This window comes from Ursus maritimus, unplaced genomic scaffold (genome assembly GCF_017311325.1).
Source record: "Ursus maritimus isolate PB19 unplaced genomic scaffold, ASM1731132v1 scaffold_16, whole genome shotgun sequence".
Lineage (NCBI taxonomy): Eukaryota > Metazoa > Chordata > Mammalia > Carnivora > Ursidae > Ursus > Ursus maritimus.
The window spans coordinates 3,146,294-3,158,461 of record NW_024424008.1 but is presented as its reverse complement, the minus strand read 5'-3'; the positions used below and the strand labels follow the sequence as shown (position 1 = coordinate 3,158,461).

The following is a 12,168-nucleotide window of genomic DNA, read 5'->3' as shown; positions in this document are numbered from 1 at the left end:
GACCCAGAGGGGTGCTTGGTAGCCTCGGTCAGTTAAGCATCTGACCATTTCAGCTAAGCCATGATCTCAGGGTCATGAAACGGAGCCCTGAGTCAGCTCTGCACTGTCAGGGAGGCTGCTGAAGATTCTCTCTCTCCCTCTGGCCTCCCTCGCGTGTGCACACACTCTCTCTACCTCTCTTCTCTCTCCAAAAAACGAAACTGAACTAAACTAAACGTCAGACCCAGAGATCATTGCCTCTGAGAAAAGGACTTCCTGCCAGCTAGTTTTCTGAGAGCCCCTTTGACATCCTTGTTTCTCAGGCTATAAATTATGGGGTTCAACATTGGAGTCACCACTGTATAGAACACAGATATCGTTTTATTCCCCTTTCTTGTGGTCTTGGAGTTTGGCTGCATGTACGCGAATATTCCTGAGCCATAGAAGAGGACAACAACAATCAGATGGGAGCCACAGGTAGAGAAAGCCTTGAGCCTCCCCTCCCCAGACTGCATCTGGAGCACAGTGGAGATAATATTCCAGTAGGAGACAAGGATCAGGCAGACAGGAGTTAAGAGCATGACCACGCCCATTGCAAAGATGGTCATTTCGGTGCTGTAAGTGTCTGCTGAAGCCAGCTTCACGAGGGCAGGAGGTTCACAAAAGTAGTGATTGATAATGTTCTGTCCTTGATAGGGTAGTTGGAACGTAATGGTGGTATCCACCAGAGACGCTACTGCCCCGCTGGCCCAGGATCCTATAGCCAACTGGAGACACACCTTTGGGGTCATGATGGTGGAGTAGTGCAGGGGCTTGCAGACAGCAACGTACCGGTCATAGGACATCACCACCAGCAGTGCACACTCTGTACACCCAACCAAAAGGAAGACAGCTGTCTGTGCCATACACCCAAAAAAAGAAATAGTTTTCCTCTTTACGAGGAAGTGGACCAACACTTGAGGGACAATGCTAGTGGAGAAGCAGAGATCTGCGAAAGACAGGTTTCTAAGAAAAAAGTACATGGGAGTGTGAAGTCGAGAATCCATGAAGATGAGAATGATGATGAGCAGGTTTCCAAGCACGGTCAAAAGATAAACGATGAGAAAAAGAATAAATAGCAGGATCTGGGTCTGCAAGTCCTGGGAAAGGCCAAGGAAAAGAAACTCAGCCACAAAGGTTTGGTTTTCCTCTCCCATTGAGTTTATGGCTCTTTATCTGTCTGCACAAATAGAAAGGACAGACTTTGGGGTTTGTGACATCAAGTCTTGTAGAAGAGTATCATTCTAGCTCATTTAAAACCAAATCGGATATTTCTAGCTTGTTGTTATTCATGTCATTTTAAATAATGCTAAATAGAATATTTTAATTCTTATTAGTTTTTTCTAATGTAAATCCACTTCATTGTTTCCCAAATCTCCTCTTCCCAGGCCACTTACTTATGGAGTGTGACATTGTTAAAGCCTTCTTGGCTAGTTCTGATATGAGGATATTGGACTTCACGTGGATTTTACTAAATGCCTGTACACATATTGTTACAAAATGATGTGCATATTGTTAGCACTGTTACCATGTATAAAATTGCACCAATAACTATTCAAAATACTGCATATTTAATTATAATATATTCTTGAAAAATGTGAAACAGCTTTCAGGCATCAAACTTAATTTGACCTCTTAAAAAACAATAAATTATTCTTGCTTTAAAAAGAAGGCCTTGGGATACCAGGGTAGCATCTGCCTCTGGCTCATGTCATGATCCCAGGGTCCAGGGATGGAATCCTGCATTGGTCTCCTTGCTGGGCAGGGAACTTGCCTCCCTCTCTGCCTGCTGCTCCCCCTGCTTGTGCTCTCTCTTTCTCTCTGACAAATGACTAAATAAAATCGTTAAAAAAATAAAGCCTTATCATTGAATACACTGAATATTATTCTATTTGGATTAAAGAGTAAAATACTGAAAGTAAAACAACAAAAGACAGGAAGAATAAGTTAAAATTCTTGTGATATCTGGATAGGATAAGACCGATATACAATCTGTCTAAAAAACCATGAAGGAAAACATATAGAATGTACAACATAAATCGAAAGACTTCTTGAGATAGTAATATCATGAATAAAATTAAAAGTTAAACTACAAACTGAGGAAAATATTTGAAGGAGACATCAGACAATAGTTAATACCTTTATTACATTAAGATTAAATATAAAACACTATGAAAATGGTTGAGGCGAAGCAATAATGGGCCAAGGAATACTTACAAAGAAGAAACGCAAACAGATATTCAGTATAAGAAAAATATTCGATATTATTATAACTACATGAGTACAACACAACGAGAGTTTTTTTCATTTTTTCACCTGCGCTATTAGCTAATATTTTAACGAAACAAGCACATCACAAAATAGTAACTAGTATTTTTTAAAAAGACTTTATTTATTTTTTGAGAGACAGAGAGTGAGCTAAGAGAGCACCAGCAGGGGGGAGGGGGAGAAGGAGAGGGGGAAGCTGGGATCATGACCTGAGCTGAAGGCAAACACTTAACTGACTGAGCCATGAGGTGCCCTAGTAACTAGTATTTTATTGAAAATTTAACTCATGACAGGCATGAAGGGTTTACATAATTACAGTGTCCCAATAACATTATATGGTAGACATTATTCATCTTACTTTGCAGATGAAAAAACTGAGGCACAGAAAAGTTCAGCTACCTTCCCCAAATTATACAATTTTAAAATGGCAGAATTTTTTAACTGTAAAATGAGGATGCAGGGGAAAAAAAGACATTTTTGTACAATGTAAGTGGGTAGGAAAATTAGTCCAATCTTTCTGGAAAATAATTTTGTCATATATTTTAAAATTTAAATTTGACCCAGGGCTCAATAATATGGGGAAGGGAGAAATTCCCTTTTTACTAGTCCTTTCTTCCTCGTGAGGAAGAATCTGATTTGTGACATTCTAGGATGTTGCTTGGTCCATATTTACTACTGGTTGGGGTTATTGTGCTTTAAAGGGTCATGCATGTTCCATTTCCGCACTTCTTCATGGAATTGGACTGATAAATTGGCGAAGTCAAACTTAAGCTGTAAGGGAGACTGAAGATTTTGAAAGACTTTACATTAGACCAAGTACCCCAACCTAGGCTTATCAGAGTTCTGAACTTGAGTGACATTAGGGACTAGTGCAATTAATAAAAAGCAGTGTCTTGGTTTTCATATTTCTCATTTCTTTCGGAGAACTCCAAGGAAAGGAATCCCCTAGGCCTAATATCATATAATACCGCCAAATATTGTCCCAATTTCTAAATCCAATTCTAGGAATCTATTCCAAATAAATAAATCTATTCTAAATAAATACTCCAAATTGAAGAAAAATATTCACAAGGAAATTTGTGTATCATGTTATATAATAATGGTTAAGAACAGACATACAGACAAATGGAATATAATACAGAACCCAGAAATAAACCCACACATATACAGTCAACTGATCTTTGACAAGGGTGCCAAGAACACACAGTGAGGAAATAATAGTCTCTCTAATAAATGGTATTGGGAAAACTGGATATGCACATGTAAAAAAAAAAAGAAAAAAGAAAAAAAAAAAAAGAAAAGAAATTGGACCTTTACCTTACATCATATACAAAAATCAACCCAAAATGGGTTCACAGAAGACCTGAAACTATAAAACTTGATGAAAAAAACAAAGGGGAAAACTTTGGGAGATTAGACTTGGCAATGATTTTGGATTTGACACCTAAAGCACAAGCAATGAAAAGACAAGTGAGATAAAACAAACAAACAAACAAACAAACACCTAACAAAAAGCTTCTGTACAGGAAAGGAAACAATCAACAAAATGAAAAGGCAACCTACGAAATAGAAAATATTTGCGAACCATGTATCTGATAAAGTGTTAATATATGAAATATATAAGGAACTCATACAACTGAATGGCCAAATAAATAAAGAAATAAAGCAAATAATCCAATTTTTTAAGTGGACGTGAAAAATGAATAAACATGTCTCCAGAGAAGACATTCAAAGGGCCAAGAGGTACATGAAAAGTTGCACATCATCACTAATCATCATGCAAGTGTCAGTCAAAACACTGAAATATTACATTACCCCCGTTGGGGTGGGTACTATACAAAAAGTTAAAAAATACAAAACCCAGAAGGTAACTAGTGTTGACAAGGATGTGGAGAAAAGGAAAACCTTGTACATTGTTGGTGGGAATGTAAATTGGGGCAGCTACTATGGAAAACAGTTTGGAGGTATCTCAAAAAATTAAGAATAGAATTATCATATGATCCAGCAATCTCACTTCTGAGTATATATCCAAAGGAATTGAAATCAAGATTTTGAAAAAAATATCTGAACTCCCATGTTAAAAAATATCTGAACTCCCATGTTCATTGCAGCATTATTCATAAGAGTCAAGACATAGTAGCCATTTAAATGTCCATTAACAAATGCATAAAGAAAATCTTGAATATACACACAATAGAATATTATTCACCCTTAAAAAGGAAGGAAATCCTGCCATATGTGACAACACGGATGAATCTGAAGGACATCATGCTAAGTGAAGTAAGCCAGATACAGAAGAACAAATACACACACACACACAACATGCTCACAAAAAGGACAAATACTACATGATATCACTTAATGTAAAATAGTCAAACTCATAGAAGCAGAGAGGTGTATAGTCATTGCCAGGGGCTTGTGGAAGGAGGCAATCATTAGTCAAATTAAGTATTAGACAAAGGATACTAAGTTTGAGTTTTGTAAAACGAGTAAGCCCTAGGGATATACTGTACAGCATCGTGCCTACAGTTACTCAAAGAACTACTTCCTCTCCCACAATTACTTCTAAAATTGCACAGGTAATAACTGTTCTCAGCACTGTCAGTAATGTAACGTTGGTCACTTTCTTTTTCCCCTTATTTTATTTTCTAGCTGTTACCTGAGCATCTCTGTTTCCTCTATATCCTACAGATAATGATTAATATCCTTAATAATAATAATGACAATCATCTTCCACTGGTACTTACCACAAGTGGTATTGCTTAGGGACCAATGTTTTTTTTTTTTTTTTAATTTTGTTTATTTATTCGACAGAGATAGAGACAGCCAGTGAGAGAGGGAACACAAGCAGGGGGAGTGGGAGAGGAAGAAGCAGGCTCATAGCGGAGGAGCCTGATGTGGGGCTCGATCCCATAACGCCGGGATCACGCCCTGAGCTGAAGGCAGACGCTTAACCGCTGTGCCACCCAGGCGCCCCTAGGGACCAATGTTAATATAGGTTTTCAAAGCACACAGAAAGCACTGAAAGAAAAATATCTCGAAAATGTTGGGAGTGATTGACTCTGGGTATTGGAATTATGGGTGGGTTATTTTTTCCTTTTTAATGATCTTGTTCTTTAATGTTGTTTTTAATAGGTCATCGTCTATTGCCAATATAGGAAAAATATAAACATGGGAAAATCTAAACAGCACTTAGCTGAGGATGCTTTAAACTAAAGTCACGTTATTGCATCTGCTTTCTCTTTTTTTCTTTTAAAGACGTTATTTATTTATTTTTGAGAGAGAGAAAAAGCACAGAGGTAGAAGCAGGTTCCCCGCTGAGCAGAAAGCCCAATGTGGGATTCAATCCCAGGACCCTGAGATCATGACCTGAGCTGAAGACAGAGGTTTAACCCACTGAGCCACCCAGGTGCCCTGCTTTCAGTCTTAATAAAGTAACTGCTATAGGACCAGCTATCTTGCTAGAAGCAAATATGAAATGGAAGTATGGAATACCTATATTCAGACATTGGACAATAGCCAGTTCAGAAAGCAATCTTGCACAGCAAGGAAATAAGCAAGGTCAGTTCCATGGTCCCACTAACTTAATGCCAAGGGGCACTCTCAGGACCATGGTCCATGGATCTGGAGCCTAAGCAGATCATGATGGCCTCACTGAGGTGAGGAAACAGAGATCCATAACTGATGGTGCCAAAGCATTTGGAACAGGTGAAAGAGAGCATCAGAAAGGAAGTGGCTGTACAGGAAAGGGGTTTTAGGAATCTGAACAAGTTTGGGCTGAATATTAAGCAAGGCAGGCATAGTATAAGGCTGGGCAAGCCTCCCAGAAGGCAATTATTAGGGAAGTCAGGTAAAGCAGCAAGATTTTGGAATTCTAGCCATCCAGAATTGAGGAGCTTCACTGAAAACTCCTGGCAATGAGTTGCTACTTCTCAGAGGACAGGTCTAAGGAATAAAACTGGGATGAATACTGTAAACCTCAATATATAAAACCATAGGCATAGCAAAAAATCAAACAGACTATATAAAATGGAATAAAAAATACTCAAACATAAGGCCAATAAGATGAAAAGAAAAGGAATACATGAGAAAAATAGAAAGCGAATAATAAGATGGTAGACTTAATCCCAATTGTATTCAGAATTACATTAAAAGTAAATGGATAATATATTCTAATTAAAAGGAAGAGATTGAGACCCTGGGAAGATGGTGAAGGAACCTAAGCTTGTCTTATCCCATGAATACAACTAGGTAACAGTTACATCAGTAGATAACCCAGAAAATGACCTGACGACCAGCAGAACAAATCCCACAACTAAATGTAGAAAAGAGCCCACAATGAATGAGGTAGGAAGGGTAAAGTCATGCTTTGGGAGTGAAATGGACTGTGGCAGTACGCAGCGGGGAGGTAGCCAGTGGTGCAAATATAGACTATCATACCAGGGAGCCTGCACAGGGAAGATGAAACCCCATAACGTTTGGCTTTGAAAGTGAGAGGGACCAAACCTTGTGAGTTCTTACAACCAGTGGGACTTAAAGACTGGAATTTATAAAAATCAGCAGACTTGGTTCTAGCAGAGCCCAGAGGGTGTTAGGAAGCAAAGTTCCCCCCCTTAAAGAGACAGTACAACAAACAGCCAGGGAAGAAACAGCAAACAGCCAGGGAAGATACATGGAAGCACGAGTTTCGAAAACACTGGGGGCAGACAGGAGGGAGAGTAATTTGCTCATCTCGGAGTATGCCACAGATAGGCAGTGATCACAGGGAGACTCTCGAGGAACAAAGGAGCTGTCAGGTACCATTTTCCTCTCTTATCCCAACATAAACACAGGGCCCCTTTTGGGAACCAGCACAGTGCTGCCACTCACTACCTAACTTGCTCACACCAAGCCCTGCCCACCCACACTTTGGCAGTTCCATCCTTCCCAGTCACACTTGCCTTCGTCCCAGCTTCAGGATATAGCTCCCGCAGAAGACCATCACAAACCCCACCAACACCTCATCTTCTGACCCACACAGTTTGTAGGACCTCAGTACTGGAAGCAGCAGCAGGCCTCGATTCACATGCAGACCAGTGCACACCTTATCAAAATGTGACCCACTCATCTGGGGACCACGCACTGTACACAAAGGGCAAAGAGAGCCTCTGCAGACTACTGGACTGAAGGAAAAAATGGCCAGGACTCAACAGCAGGGCATATGAAGCACACATAGAAGATACTTCCTGAAGCATTTCTACACACTAATAATTGAAGCAGCAGAAAGGGAGATTAAGAAACAATCCCCTTTATAACTACACCAAAGAGAACAAGATAGCTAGGAATGAACTGACGTGAAAGACCTCTACTCTGAAAACTATAAAACACTGATGAAAGAAATTAAAGATGACACAAATGGAAAAATATTCCATGCTCATGGATTGGAAAAACAAATATTGTTAGAATATCCATACTGCCCCAAGCAATCTACAGATTTAACACAATCCTTATCAAAACATCAACATTTTTCACAGGACTAATTCAAATAATTCTAAAATATGTATGGAACCAACAACCACAAAAGAACCTGACTAGCCAAAGCAATCCTGAGAAAGAAGAGAAACCATAGGTACCACAGTCCCAGATTTCTAGATATACTGCAAAACTGTAGAAATCAAAGCAATATAGTATGGGCACAGCAATAGATGTATACACGTATAGGTTAGAACAGAGAGCCCGGAAATAAACCCATCATTATATGGTGGATTAATCTTTGACAAAGGAGGCAAACATATGCAATGGGAAACAGACATGCTTTGTGCAAATGGTGTTGGGAAAACTGGCCAGCTACATGCAAAAGAATGAAACAAAACCACTCCTTACACCCCATGCAAAAATAAACTCAAAATAGGTTAAGGACCTACGTGTGAGACCTGAAACCATAAAAATCCTAGAAGAGAGTGCACAGGCAGGAATTTCTCTGCATTGGCCATAGCAACATCTTTCTAGATATGTCTCCTGGGGCAAGGGAAACAAAAGCAAAAATAAACTATTGGGACTACTTCAAAATACAAGTCTCCACGGCAAAGGAAACAATCAACAAAACTAAAAGACAACCTACTGAATGGGAGAAGATATTTCCGAATAACATATCCAGTAAAGGATAAGTATCCAAATATATTAAGAATTTATACAACCCGGGGCGCCTGGGTGGCACAGCGGTTAAGCCTCTGCCTTCGGCTCAGGGCGTGATCCCGGCGTTATGGGATCGAGCCCCACATCAGGCTCCTCCTCTATGAGCCTGCTTCTTCCTCTCCCACTCCCCCTGCTTGTGTTCCCTCTCTCGCTGGCTGTCTCTATCTCTGTCGAATAAATAAATAAAATCTTTAAAAAAAAAAAAAGAATTTATACAACCCAACACTGTAAACCCAAATAATCCAATAAAAAAATGGTCAGAAGACATGAACAGACATTTCTCCACGCAGACACATAAAAAGATGCTCAACATCACTAATCCTCAAGAATTTACAAATCAAACCACAAGATCAGATCACTGAAATATATAAACAACAAATAGGAAACTCTGACTTCAAAGAGCTTTTAAAAATAGTAAAATAATACCAATGGAAATGATGCAAACAGGATGTTAAATAGGCAATTCACAGAAGAAAAGCAAATGCCAAAAACTTTGTAAAGAACATTCATCCTCACTTAGAGAAATAGAAAATAAAATAGTAGCTGTTGTTTCTCTCGCATTACATTAGCAAAGCTGAAATAGACTGAAATCTCCAACTGTATTTTTGAGAAGGGGGCAAACAGATACGAAAAAAGTAGGCATGAAACATTTATAAAATCTCTCTGGAAGGCAATCAAAAGTATTATAAAGTTACAAAATGGACTTGCCTTTTTTTTCTGAATAATGCTATTTTTAGGACTTTACATATTGGAAATAATTACAGGTATGCATAAAACTTTGTTTCAAAGGATATTCACTTACAGGATTGTTTCCAGAATAAAACAACTCATGGTCTAACAACAGGTGATGCATTAAATTAATTACTGTTTTCCTATATGATATAATCTATACTGTATAGAGAAATGGGTAACAGTATAAAGATGTGTGAATCATACAGACATAGGTTGTAACATCTTCCCCTATTTCTTAGCTCTGTGGCCTTGGCCAATTGATTCAGCTCGGTTATGCCTCTGTTTCCTAGCGTGAAACGGATATAACACCACAAACGCACAGTGTGGGTATAAAGATTAAATTAAGAATTTACTGGAAAGTAGTTCGCACAATGTCAGACTGCTCCATTTCAAGAAACGGCTGCTGTGATCATGGTGCACTAACCTTAAGCCATTAAAAGTAAGTAGATCTGTATCTTCCATAGAAAGATGTTCACACTGTTGAGTTTCAAAAGAGTGTTGTGAAATAACATGTATGGGTAAGATTCATACATGTGTGTGTGTGTGTGTGTGTGTGTGTAGGCATGTTGTGTATCTTTCTTTCTCTCTAGACATGGTTCCATTAAATAATACTCTTACCTCATTGATAAACTCTGAACGCACAACAAAAACTTAGTATCCAGGGAGAGACTGCACAGTATACTTAAAAACTGACTATCTCTATCTCTTAAAGGTAGGATTTGTACATTTACATATGTAAGTGTGTATGTGGATTAGGAAAAGCTCCAAACAGGAGAGTAATACAAATCAGTGAGAAAGGAGGGAAATAAGATGAAATGTAGTATCGTTTATATTCCAAAGAAGGCTGGGGACAAGGATTCTTTCATGTTCTAAAGATTGCATATAACACTGCCAACTGTACTAATTAAGTAAGCAATGATGTATCTTTATCTAATTCAGATAAAAAATGACGAAGAAAAACTCAGAGTGGGAAAATACAATAAGAAGAAAAGTTAGAAGAAATCAGGGAACAGAAGTTGGACTTGGAGGACAGGAATCTGGAGACGTGGAGAAAAAGAAGAAGGAAGAAAGACAGGAAGAGATCTTAAGTCTGGCTGTGTCCCCAAACTGAAGGGACAGGCAATGCATCTTTTATCCTCTGAGGCCCTAATAACGCTGTAACTACTATGGCCTTTCCAGATATCTTCTCTTAGTGACTGTGGCTCGCACACACACAGTTGCATACGTGGCATTATTCCTTGTCCTATGCACACGCCACAGGCCGCATATACCCACTCACTGCCGGCTTCACAAGATCTTATATAAACACGCAGACAACACACACCACAGATGTACTCACTGAAGTATTTCATGTTCTCATACATGTACCCCCACGGCCACCAACTCTTTCACAATAAGACGTCACAGATACTGAGCCAACTGGATACTGAGCAAGGCTGGTGTTTTGGGAACCCAGCACGCCTGACTTGTACGTGAAGGATACCATAGTATGGGGTGTGTGTGAGGGCACCAGCAGTGGGGGCAAGTATCCTCCTCTGGACTAGAAGGACAGCACGGATTTTAAGGGGACCCACGCTCTGCTGTCTGTCCTAACTCACCAGGGGCTTGGAGGCGGCAGTGCCAGCCTTCCCAGAGCAGTGTACCATGCAGTCCTGATTCCTTCGCATCTCCTACACCCAGGGAACACTCAAGACCAAGGAGCTCTTGATGGGGTTCCTCAAAGCAAGCTTCCTGTCTTCCTTCCAGCCCCTTGCCTGCTCATGGGAGATGGTGGAACACATGCAAGCTGAGAGAAACAAGGAAGCCTGAAGGGCTGACACGGGAGGGACAGGAAATATCAGGCAGTTGCTTTTCAACAGCAAGAGGCACAGCCTCTGTGATCTCTCTGGAAGGAGTCCCATCCCTGATGAAGAAAGTCTGTAAAAGGAGTTTTGGGCTGGCTCTCTGGAGAAGAGTGGGAAGACAACTGTTGTTTCTCGGAGTCCAGGAAGGAAAAACATTGATGAGTAAGAAAGTAAATGCCCAACTTTACCTTTCCCAATGCCATGCCCACCTCCCAACCTCCAACCGGTTCTGAGCATTCCTACAGACTGAGACCCAGCAACAGCTTGTCCACTCTCACCTGAGGACAGAGAGGAGGCAGCAACTGGGCTGCAGGGTCAGTGGTGAAGGCATCGAGGATAGAGTGTGGGAGGGAATGATTTCTGCAGCCTGCAGATCCAGCCTCGAAGGACAGCACCCGTTGTGGGTTGGCTCCTAAGCAATGCCTCCCAGGGCCTGGCTAGAGTCATCCCTAGGAGTCTGGCTCCACCCCCAGCCTCTCTGCCTCACTTCATTCAACGTACAAACTCTAATTCTCCTAGGTCCCAGTTCTGAACAGAGCAGTTTCCCTTCAACAATGTATTTAGAGGTGAGGTCCTGAGGGTACGTAAACAGGGCATTCCCTGGAGCTTTAAAAGCCCTCAACTTTATTACCTTGCCATCCTCTGAGACATCCTAGGGCACTTGGAGTTATACCTGAGGTCACAGACTAAAGTCTCCAGCTCATTCTAACACCCCTCTGCCGAACCTTACACCCAGGTCATTCCAAATAGCTCAGCAGATATAGTCTCAGTGTGTGTTATCAAACGTGTGTTTTCATTTGTATGGTAATTAAAAGACGTGAAAATTAGCAGATATTGGATTGTCTGGATGCCAACTTTCTGAGTACTACAGCTGCACTGCAGGCCTTGTGCTTTCATTTTGGTTTGTGGTTGTTCTGGTGCCACGTGACCACCTTAAGTGGTGGAGTTGAATTTGGTTAGCATGGCCTTAATAGCAACATGGTAGCCGGGGTTTGGGTGGGCTCTTATATTAAAGTTGTTAATTTACTGGACATAAAGTCCAAGCTTTTCTTTTGTAGGAATAGTTCACAAAGGACGGTTTTACAGAATGAGACTTTTCAACTCTTAAATTAAGACTTTGGTTTGACCACAT

At 40.3% G+C, this 12,168-nt stretch overlaps 1 protein-coding gene across 1 annotated transcript; it reads right to left on the bottom strand.

Annotated features, from left to right (window-relative positions):
• Nucleotides 1–230: 230 nt before the first annotated feature.
• On the bottom strand, nt 231–1,175 carry LOC103656432 (olfactory receptor 2D3). The gene has a single exon (XM_008683827.2). It carries the CDS (start codon nt 1,173–1,175, stop codon nt 231–233), a length of 945 nt encoding a protein of 314 aa, XP_008682049.2.
• Nucleotides 1,176–12,168: the final 10,993 nt, after the last annotated feature.

Excerpts from the sequence above, each read along its gene's own strand:
- LOC103656432 (XM_008683827.2), bottom strand. The coding sequence starts at position 1,175 with ATGGGAGAGGAAAACCAAACCTTTGTGGCTGAGTTTCTTTTCCTTGGC.